This window comes from Gavialis gangeticus, unplaced genomic scaffold (genome assembly GCF_001723915.1).
Source record: "Gavialis gangeticus isolate Ggan-Ray unplaced genomic scaffold, GavGan_comp1, whole genome shotgun sequence".
In the NCBI taxonomy this organism is placed as follows: domain Eukaryota; kingdom Metazoa; phylum Chordata; order Crocodylia; family Gavialidae; genus Gavialis; species Gavialis gangeticus.
In genome coordinates this window covers 34,464,793-34,476,581 of record NW_017728996.1, presented here as the reverse complement: position 1 = coordinate 34,476,581, position 11,789 = coordinate 34,464,793, and the positions used below count along the sequence as shown (strand labels likewise).

Here is an 11,789-nt window from a genome sequence, read left to right as displayed (position 1 = left end):
GCAATTAGCCATGACCCCCACCTGCCCAGTTAGTCCTGACCCCCACCTGCCCATGGCTCAGCAGGCTTCCTGACCTCTTCAGGTGGCAGGCACACCAAGTACCCTGCCACAACATCCAAAAGCAATTACTGTACCTCACTGTTCTGAGTTTTTTTTTTTTTTCCTGGTCTGTATTCATTTGATTCGGTACAAAAGATTTGTAGATGAGGATTTCTCTCTTGGGATGCTGCTCTTTAAACAAACACACAAAAATTGACCTAATCAGTACGTTCTTTTCTTACCCTATTAGTTTTCACAAATTGGTCTGTTACCCCCAAAACTAAGCAACTATGTAAGGAAATAAGAGGAATCTGTTCTGTTAAATAGTTAACTATGTTCTGATTTTGCAGCATGATTCTGGAATGGAATGCACTCCAGGAGAATCCAAGAGTTTGGGACAAAAAGAAAATGGCAATTACATCATGTATGCAAGAGCTACGTCTGGGGATAAACTTAACAACAACAAGTTTTCCATCTGTAGCATTCGAAATATCAGCCAAGTGCTTGAGAAAAAAAGAAATAATTGTTTTGTTGGTATGTATTTAGTCATTCTTATAAAACACTGAATATTCAGCTTAATTTCTAAAATTAACCTCACGTTTGGCATATGTACAAATAAGGAATTGAATTATGTTTTCATGGTCAAATGTTGAAAAAACAAATAGTGCAGAAGATGCAGACACATTGTTTTAATGACCTCATTGTGTATGGGTTTTTTGAGTATTGTATGCAGCGCCTTGATCACTTATTGGGTGAGCTTTTATGAGGCCTGCAGAGTTTTGCAAGCCGTTGCTAAATGGGCTTTGGACTTTCAAGTATGAGAGAGCTTATTCCAGCCTTTATCAGCACTTTTTTGCCACAAGGTCTTCATAACTTCTTTGAGAGGGGCAGGATTGCATAAAAGAAGATACTAACTTAGAGACATAAAGCAAAACTTTGTCTCATATCTGTACTGCAGATTTTAGGTTTTTGTAAGAGGAATTTCTGTTCTTGTCAGTGGAAACTCTGCACATGATATAAATTCAAAATACATAATAGGAAATAGTAAACTGGATAATGAACAACAGTACTGTACAAGTGTCCTTATAAATGTCTAATATGTACCACAGCAGTCTTAATGCCTTTAATGCACATAAATGTGGGTAATAATGTGACGCGTTAAGATTGAGTTCCCATATATGTCTCTGATATACATTTTTTCTAGTTTTATAAAAATACGCTTACCTTTTTCAGAGTCTGGTCAGCCCATCTGTGGTAATGGATTGGTAGAACAAGGAGAGCAGTGTGATTGTGGATACAGTGACCAATGTAAAGATGAATGCTGTTATGATGCAAACCAATCAGAAGATAGCAAATGCAAGTTAAAACCAGGCAAATCATGCAGGTATTTTATAATTAAGTTGCATCGTACATTTCAGTTATAATTATGCTTTTTCATTTATTCATACTTACAAATAAGATAGTTTGTCTAAATAAATCCCTTCATGAAGTGTACTTGTACATGACAGTCTTATTTGTATTAGAATGCCCCTAACTTTGTAGGACAAATGCACTTAAAGGGAACTTCCCTAACAGTATTATGTTGCCTTTTGGCATTAAAGGTAATTTACATAATAGAACATTTCTGAAATGTATTTCTTATTAGTTTTTGGAAAATGATTAATGGTTAGAACCACATATGCTGAATCTCACTGTGCGTTCAGTCTATAGTTTCTTTACCAAAGCTGCAATTAAGTATTTTCTGTTTTGGACAGCTGTCTTCTAGAAACCAGACTGAGGAGACTCCTAATTTCATTAAGAATGTAGTTTTCCCAAATTTCTCTGGTGATCTTGAATTGTAAAAATTTTTGCAAAGTATAATTAATCCCTTGCTTTCTCCCTCTTTTTCTCTTACACTTTTGAGCTAGGTAATATGCATGAGGGGAAAAAATGTATTCCAATGTATTTTTCTTGTTGGAAGGAGAATAAAGACCAATAAGATTTTTTAATATCCACTGTAAAAGGTTTTCAAACTTAAAGCAGTATCAGCTTTTCTTGTCTCTCAACTATTTCTGGCTGCTTTGTTCTCATTACATGTAATATGCTTTCCATCCTCACTGGTGCCACAGTGCCTTTGAATCCATTGAATTAAATTTTTAATGGCTTGCCAGACAGCAATGTTGAACTTCAGTCAGAGTAGAAGAACTGACACTGAAAGAGTGTTCTGCTGCTGTATGATATAAAAGACCTGGTTGTAGTACCATTTTGTTCAGCTATTCAGCTAACATGTTTAAAATACCAGTGAAACACAAAAACTTTCCCTTGCATAAAAGGGCATTGTTTAGTAGAAAACAGTAAAGGGTATGGCTTTATAATGTTATGTGCAAGAGAGCACTAACGAGTCCAAACACGGCTCCCTACAGCTCTAGACTTCCTTATCTTATATATATACTGTTGCAAATAATTTAAAGTCTATAGGGCCAGATATGTGACAGTCTATATTCATGTAAGAACTCTCTGGAGACTGATACTGCCAAGTATACATTGTTGTTGTGTTTGAATCGTGTGAAACATCTTTTTACCATTTCTGTGAGACTGTTATGCCACACTGAAAGCAACCAAATTTAGACTTACAGTGCCATATGTTTTACATGGTTTTGAAGGAGGTGATTTGAGGGTACAGTTTAATACCATACTGATTTTTCCAGCACTTCCAATTTTTAACAATCAAACTATATCTTGTCACCTTGCTTATAGGCAGTATACCATATGAGTCACTGTATGAAAATATCCAAACAAGACTGAAAAGCACATAAGTATTTTAGTGAATTAAGTTATTTTTGCAAAACCTTTTTTTTTTTTTTGTAGTCACTGTCTACTTGGCTATAAACAAACAACTCACTTGATTGGGATTTGAGTAATCCCCATAAGGGAACCCCAGACTTTACAGATGGAAAGCCCATTGTCCCACATTTAAGCACCTTTGAATTATCCAAATTAAGGTTTTGCCTCTGAACAGTTGTGGCTAATTGACATTTAAGACCGATGTGTAAATGACTCTACCTTATGTGAGGTGTATCCCAGCTCAGCCCAGTTAGTGCCTCATTAAACCGGTTATCTGTTTTCCGATCTTCATAGCATCAATTTAAAACTTCACCCAATTTAAATGCATTTATTTATTTACACTAGCAAACTAACTTCCCTTGCAGATAGTCTTTCTTTTTCAGCTTATAGCCTAAACTTTTCATCAACAATGAAGAAAACCACTAAAAGTAAACTTGAGTGATAAAAACTTTAGTTTTAATATAAGATTCTATTGTGTTGATAAATTACTGTTCTTATCATGCCTGCTTAAACACTTATGAAAGATTTATAATTTATTTCCAAGCATCCGAGTTCATAAAAATTATGATTTTGCATGACAGTATTTTGTCATATATTCAGCACCACTTTCTATAGTAAACCATTAAACTATTACCTTATTACAGAATACTATCAGTGATGGAAGATGCGATGGAAGATTATCTAGTGTTTTGAGGGTAATTTGAGCCAGGTGTAGAAGCATATTTTAATGCAGGCAATAGAATAATCATATCCTCTTTTCACACTGCTACTTTTCATAGTCTACTAATACCACTTTGTATATTTCTAAATCTTTCCAATCTTGCCAATCTTTCTCCATCTTCTTTCAGCTCCTACAATTTTAGAATCATAGCAAATTAGGGTTGGAAGGGATCTCAGGAGGTCATCTAGTCCAACCCCCTGCTCAAAGCAGGATCATCAGTGTATAATTTCCTAGCTGAGGCGTTGTCTAGCTGGGCCTTAAGAACTTAATAAAGATGGAGATTCCACAACCTCTCTGGGTAGCCTGTTCCAGTGCTTGACTACACTCCTAGTGAGAGAGCTTTTTCCCCATGTCTAACCCAAACGTTCCTTGCTGCAACTTGAGCCAGTTGCTCCTTGTTTTGTCATCTGCCACCACTGAGAACAGTCCAGTTCCATCCTCTTTGTAACCACTCTTCAGATAGTTGAAGCCTGTTATTAAATCCCCCCTCAGTCTTCTCTTCTCCAAACTGAATAAGCCCAGTTCCCTCAGTCTCTCCTCATAAGTCATGTTAGAGGGCTGGGAAACCATTTCTGTTGCCCTCTGAACTCTCTCCAGTTAGTCCATGTCCTTTCTGTAATTGGGGATCCAAAGCTGGACACAGTACTCCTGATGTGGTCTCTCTAGCAGTGAACACAGGTTTCCCTCACTTTATGCAGGTTCTGCACGTGCAAATTCGCTCTTATGTAATGACCCTTTTAATACCAAAAATTCATTATATGCGAGGTAAATGCACTCTTATACGATCGATGTGGTGGAAGCCTGCAGTCAGCTGCTTTGTGGAGTGCGTTGTGCCAGTGACACGCACCAAAATGTAGTCTCCTGTGTGAATCTGTGCACCTTGCTCATTTGCAACACATTTCTGTAGTTGCCGTCCCCATTATAATAGTGCCCTGTGCTTGTGTGTACTGATGTTGGCGAGTACCAAAATAGTCTTGTAAAACTGATAGAAATGGGTCTGGGGTTCAGTATGGTTGAGGTCTTGGAACGAATCCCTATTTGTTACACTGTAAAATGGTTCCCTTTATGTGGATTCGAGTTGCATGCCATTTTCCAGGAATCCATGTACAGCGTAAAGTGAGGGAAACCTGTAGAGGGGAATAATCACTTTTCATCGATCTGGTGGCAGTGGACCTACCAGTGCAGTCCAGTATGCTGTTAGCTTTCTTCTCAACAAGGGCACACTGTTGGCTCACATTCAGCTTATTGTCCACTGTAACTCCAAGGTGCTTTTCTGCAGAACTTCTGTTTAGCCAGTTGGTCCTCAGTTTGTACCAGTGCATGGGATTATTCTGTCTTAAGTGCAGGAGATTGCACTTGTCTTTGTTGAACCTCATGAGATTTCTTTTGGTCCAGTCCTCCAGTTTGTCTAGGTCTCTCTGAATCCTAGCCCTACCCTCCAGCATATCTACTACCCCCAGCTTGGTAGCATCCATTAACTTGTTGAGGGTGCGCTCCATCCCATCTTCCAGATCATTGATGAAGACATTGAATAAAACTGACCCCTGGGGCGCTCTACTTGATACCAGCTGCCAACTAGATATAAAACCATTGATTACTACCCTTTGAGTCCAACAACCCAGCCAGTTTTCTGTCCACTATACAAGTCTATTAATCTAACGTGCACTTCCTTAGCTTGCTGGCAAGAATGTGGTGGGAAACTGTACTAAAAGCCTTGCTTAAAGTCAAGCTTTCTTGTATCCACTGCTCTCCCCACATCCACAGAACTAATCTTCTCATTATAGAAGGCCATCAGATTGGTCAAGCATGACTTATTCTTGATGAATGCTGACCGTTCCTTATCACCTTTTCCTCTAAGTGCTTAGAGATGGATTCCTTGAGGATCTGCTGCATTCTTTTTTTTTTCCAGAGACAGGCGAGGCTGACTGGTCTATTTCCCCAGATCTTTCCTCTTCCCTTTCTTAAAGATGGACACTATATTTCCCCTTGTTATGCTTTTTCATACTATTTCCCCATATTAGGCTTCTCCTAAATAAATAAATAAATAAATAAAAAATCTTCAGCTAATTTTGAACCACTAGGTGTTAACCTTGCTCAGTTGCCTTGCCTTATGACTTGGCTCAAATTTAAATTCTAACACTTTAAAAACACATATGGAGCATAACAAGGCAGACATCAAAGGAATGCTCCATCATTTTGCTTTAATTGCTTTCCTTTGCCCAGCTCTCTATGTTGCTTACTTAAATTGAAAAACATTTCCATGCAATTGTATTTTACATGTCTTTGAAGCACCATGTATGTAAATTGCTGTTTGAGTGAGAGTTTTGTTGTCTTCTGTTTAAGTACTCTGACAGCTATCATTGTATTTCCCTCAGTCTTTTATTTCATATCGGTAATATAAAATATGAATTTTAGTATGCAGCAGCTGTACAAGACATTTAGAACTATATCTAGTCAAAATTTGGATTTCTGAACCTGAAAAGGCTACATGTTAATTTCTAACTATGCTATCAGGGAGAAAACTACTGAGCATAAAAAGGGCATAATATATTGAAAATTTGGAATAGCTTGGGGCAAGAACTTGCTATGAAGAATGCTGGATTTCATCCCAGTGGTTGGTTGCTACTGTGTTACCTATCAGGGAACCCCAGTGTTCTGCTATGGATATGTAGTGGGTCCTCTAAAGAAAATTAACTTTACTGCTTTGAGTACTTGTCCTGTGTCCATGTACCTACCATCACTGTAGGTGCACATGTGCCAAGGACATAAAAGGCGGTGCACGCTTCCTGCTCCTCAGTTTTTGTCAAGCTGTTATGGACTCAAGATGGGGCACTTTGTTGATTTATTATTTCAAGATACAGCTTTGGTTAAAGCCCTGTTGACTGCCTATACACATGCTGGTTTGTGTTCTAATTGGAACACTCAGCACTACCTCACCATCATGGGTATTGGTCCCTGTGGCCATGTTTAAACGCATGGGGGCTTAATACATATGGCAGTGAGGCATTTTAATTAGAGTGACTCTCTGGGAACTGCTCTAATTAAAAAACAAAGCATGTGTATAGGCAGCCTTTGAGGGCTTTTTTACCCCTTTGAAGTTTTTGTTTTGGTAAGAAAAAAATACTGAGGCCTTCCTTTGACACACTTCTAATACTTTTAATATGCTCATCCCTATGATCAGAGGTCTTCCTCTCATCCGTGGTTCCAGATTTTAATCCAGCCCGAGATCCAGCTTTTGTAATACTGCTGTCAGCCTTCATTTCAACCTTGAGCATGATTCCACTTTGAGCATGTCTCTGGAGCCACCTCACCAGTCTACAAAGTCTATAAGTAGAGAGCGGTCCAGGTTCTCCAGACTGCCTTCCCAGACCTCCTCACTTCTGACAGAGTGGCTGAAGGGCTCATACCCATCTGTGTTATGGTGTCATTTTTGGCAATGGGGCCTTCAATTTTCCCGTTATTGTGGAGGCCTAAAGTAGTCTTGCCTCTGAGACAGACAGACTCCTGTTTCTTGTGTTGTGGCTGACAGGAAATTGGAGAAAAATACAAAGTCCTCTCCAGAGGTGCCTGAATGGTTTTATATTGAATGCCCTGTTGGCAGCTGTGGCACATGAGAAATCTAAGCAGCTATTCATCACTAGTAAAGAGCAAGAGCCCAAACTTTTTGACTTCTTTGGACAAAAATCAGCTGATCTTTGATTCCAGACAGCTAGCTAGCAAGCTCTTCTGGGAAGACATGGATTCCATTGCATTGCTGGTACCATGCACTGTTTACCACAGGGTATGTAGTGATCAAGAGATCTCTTCAGGCAGTGCTGGACACTGAATACTACCTCCTGCTCAGTAGTTATGGAACATTGGTCATGAGTGGTAGGGTTCCAGGTTTCCCAAAGGTGTTACAGAGATGGTTTTACCTTTAGAAGGAGAGGAGTTATACAGCATGATGATAAACTCTCCATACACTGAAAGGTTCAAGAGCCACTTTACATACCCTGGAAGCATAGTCCCCAGATCTGAAGAAGAGGTATAACTAGTAGACATTTACTGTACCTTGAGGCATTCCTATTAGTCTTCCTCTGTTTGGTCCCAGAAAGTATCAGTTTCAAGAAGGAAACAGCATTTAGCTGTGCAATCTGTGGGTGTGAAAGCGGATGTACCAGTGCATTTCAGAAGAAGTTTCTACAATAGTTATTTTATGGTCCCAGAGAGGAAAGGGGGATGATGATGCTCCATCCTGACTCTAAGAAGAATTTTTTTTCGTGATGATGATACTGGCTACCATTATACGGTCTCCTCTGGGTATCTGTCAACTTTCAGAATCAATATTTTCATATTGCAATCAGACTTTCTTGCAGAAAATCCCTATTTTGTGGTAATTTAGGACATTTACAAAGTCCTTCCATTCAGGCTCTTGCCAGCCACAAGTAGTCTCCAAGGTACTCTGGCTGAATGCTTTTCACAGCTGAGGGAAGAGGGAATGGTCAGGTCACAATCTGCCTTTTCATAGGTTATTTGGATGGTGAAAGGGGCCTTCTCCAGCAGACGTCAGAGATTATTCTCACAACAGTGTAACTGTTCCAGGTCATAGGGCTGTTAGTGAACATACAGAAGCCCAACCTGGCTCCTATTCTAAGACTGGAGTTCAGAGAACCTACTGCGGGTGTCATGACATGTAGCGTGTCTCCTGCAGGAATGATTTAAGGCCCTGGGAGAACTCCTTTTGTTAGCTGAGCGTGAGCCCGCTACAACAGTCGAGACGTTTTTCTTTGTCTTGATCTATACTGCCATGGTGGTGCTGGTGTGTCTCAGACTTCTCTGGTGCATGTCCTAGTTGTGAGATGTCTGTTTTCTAGCAGAGCACCTGCTGAGTGCACTGATAACACCCTCCCTTATCCCAATGGTTCAGTCTTCACCCAGGTAGCAGAAGGACCTATCCAGTGTATACAGAGGGTTGCCATTCCTACACTTGCACCTGTTTGTGACTGTTTTGTGACAGGTGTGAAAATCTGTCAAGCTTTCCTGCACTACATTTGAGGGAATTGTCTACTCTATTAGAGTAGACACAAGACTATAATATGTGTTATATCAGCAAACAGGATAGCACCAGAATGTGCTTCTTAGCAATCCAGTCATGGGAGTAGTGCAGGGACCGCTCCCATGTGTGTGATTTCCAATCAGTAAATAAATTTGATGGTTTTCTTCCTGTGTACTCATTCCTTAAGAGTCGGGGTGCCATTTATTTCTAGATGCTTGAAATAAAAAGAGCTTTGTCCTTCTACCTAAGTCTGCCTCAGAAAGCCTTCACAGCCCTTTATCTCTACAACAAGAGGTAGAGATCAAAGGGCACCATTTTACAAGCCCAAAGATTGTCCAGATGATATCTTCCAGAGTCAAACTGTTAGACAATCACAAAGGTGAAACCGCTTGTACGACCAGAGCTTCCCTGTGCTGAGTCCATCGCTGATATTTGAAAGATGGTTGCTCAGAGCTGTAGTTATGCCTTCATCAAATGCTATTTGAGTATAGAAACCTTCAGGGCTGATGTTGCTATTGGTGTGGTGGTCCCTGTCACTCTTCATGTAGGTAACTCACACTTCCCTCCAGGTATGTACAAACTGTTTTGAAGTCACCCACAGTGAGAATCTGCATATGGACATTACACAGTGAACCACCCCAGTTTACTCCTAAGTAATTTCTTTCCTGCCTCCTGCTGCAGTTGGCATATTAGTGGTACTGATATTCTTATTAGATATCTTTTATAAGAAGTATTCTTTTAACCATCTGTTAGGATTGAGAATATTAGGATTGGTGATCTGCTTCTGGCCTCTCCAGCCCATGTTGTTAGCTGCAAGTGAACCACGACTTCCGAGGTTATTTCTGTAAGCCCGGTTATTTATGGCAATCTGGTAAGGAAGGGATCAGATTTATGCACCTGTTTAATTCTGAAAATGGCATTTCAGGGCCTTTTCATTTTACCAGGAGACTGATAAGGTTCCCTTCAGACCAACAGCTATGTAGGTGATTGAGAATAGATAGACTGCTTGTGACTGAACTTTTTAAAAATGAAAATGATGCCGTCAGACAAACTAGTTCTTCTTTAATTTAGTCTATGCCAGTAGTAGTAGCAGTTGCTAATCGACTAATTATTTACACAGCCAAATTACAAAATGAAGCCCCTTTCCTTTAAATATTTATGAACATGCTCAAACATAAGTGCACATGGAAAAGTCATTTTTCTAGTGCAAGTAACTAGAAAGAGTTTTGTTATTTTTATATTGTAATCACTACAGTTGACACGATGAGAATTACTGCCTGCAGTGTAGCAAATATGCTACTTCGGGGGGGAGGGAAATCAGTATACGGTTTTTATGGTCTCAGATGGGAAATAACAAAACTGTTGGTGTAGATACAGATGTAAGTGGCATTCTGCTTAAATGTGGACATTTCTTAGAAAAGTTTTTGTTTTATTTTTACCGTTTGCTTAGTAAAGAGTTTGAAGATTTGTCTGGCTTCAGGATGCAAAACTAACTTCTAAAAAATTTGTTTTCATTTTTCTTCATTTGCTTTTTCTGATTCTCTTTCTAGTCCTAGTCAAGGACCCTGCTGTACCGCACAATGTACCTTCAAACTGAAAACCGACAAGTGTCGGAATGATTCTGACTGTGCAAGAGAAGGAATGTGTAATGGTTACAGTGCTCTCTGCCCAGCATCTGATCCTAAACCAAACTTCACAGATTGCAACAGACAAACACAAGTTTGTATAAATGGGGTAAGTTTTATGGCCTGAGGTAATGCTACAAATTGTAAAGCAGTGTGACTCCGGTACCTATTGAGGATAGCACTGCAACAGAGTCTTTTCTTAAACTTGCGGGGGGAGTGTTCACTTCTTCTCAATTCAGTTAATATCAATGGAACAAGCGAACTCAGCCATTTAATATTTTGATAGCTCAGAGACTGATTAAATAGATTTGTAGAACTAGCCAGATATTTGCAAGGTGCTTTTTAAACCATGTTTAAGATGTATTTAGTTTGACTCTTTACGGCACATAGCAAGATGAAAGTTTTCCTACCTTTGTTTTGTTATCAGTCACTTTCATTTGAAAAAGAACAAGTTTGTTTATTTTGGGTTAATCCAACTTGCAGCCTATGGAAACTTTACCTATTGTTTTTTAGATGCTTTGGATGTGCTTGGTTTGGTTTTATAGGAGAGTAATACAGATAGTTCCTGTGTATGTGTTATGTTTATGCATATGGAGTAATCCTAGACTCCTAGCACTTTCCCGATTTGCAGAATCCCTGGAAGTAGATGGCTCTCTTCATGAATCAATCACTATGATATTTTGAAGCAAAGAGAAGAGAGAGAGAGTCTTCATATTAGACACTAAGTAACACCTGGGTATTTTTATACCACTAACTTTTCATATCAGGTATATAATGCAGAAACACACTACTCTGCTCCACATGTAAACCTCCTGACCTGGATGTAATTTATCCATATTAGAATGGTGCCACACACAAACAAGTTCTAATGAGCTAATTTAGCCCGCTTACAATGCTACATTAAGGAGACCACTCTGCTTCTGATCAGGAAGCAGTTTTCATGGAGCAGCATGGGCTGGTTCAGCGTAGCACTGTCTCATACAGTAAGTTAGTAGGATAGGCATGCCCCCATTGTCACAGTTTGGTTCTAACAGTCCAGTGATGGCAACAATCCTTTGCTGCATGAAGAAAAGTAAGATTTATCTGCAGTCTAGTTATGAATACAGGAGCCAAATGTTCAAACAACTAGTGTCATCTTAAAATGAAGAAATGGCAGTAAGATTCCTTTATAAATTTACTTTTATTTTGAAATAGTGTGTTTTTAACTTTACTCTGGATGGTGTACTCTTTTGCTACTGAATTGGATCCTGAGGGATCATCCAGAATTTGAATCACATTTGATAAGATTATCATGACTTTGCTGCCTTTTTAGGAAGGACAGAATATATATCTAAAATATAAATAAATTGAATAGTCTTACTTTTCCAAAGGAAAACAATTTCAAATACTGTCTCTTTAACACTTTTGATCTATTTTTATTTTGTTGAATAGCCATGTCAGTGCAATGGTTTTGATAAAGAATTCTTTTTACATATTACAATGCTGTGCCTAGTTTTGCAACTGTTTCTTTGCAGGTTTCCATCATTACTTACACCTAAAAGCAACA

At 39.0% G+C, this 11,789-nt stretch overlaps 1 protein-coding gene across 1 annotated transcript in view; it reads left to right on the top strand.

Annotated features, from left to right (window-relative positions):
* The window catches only part of ADAM10 (ADAM metallopeptidase domain 10), a 136,327-nt gene that overhangs the window by 100,072 nt on the left and 24,466 nt on the right, over positions 1-11,789 (top strand). The window contains exons 10-12 of the mRNA XM_019504302.1: positions 390-573; positions 1,273-1,423; positions 10,169-10,352. Of these exons, the coding sequence (XP_019359847.1) occupies positions 390-573; positions 1,273-1,423; positions 10,169-10,352 (519 nt within the window). The remainder of the gene's footprint in view (positions 1-389; positions 574-1,272; positions 1,424-10,168; positions 10,353-11,789) is intronic.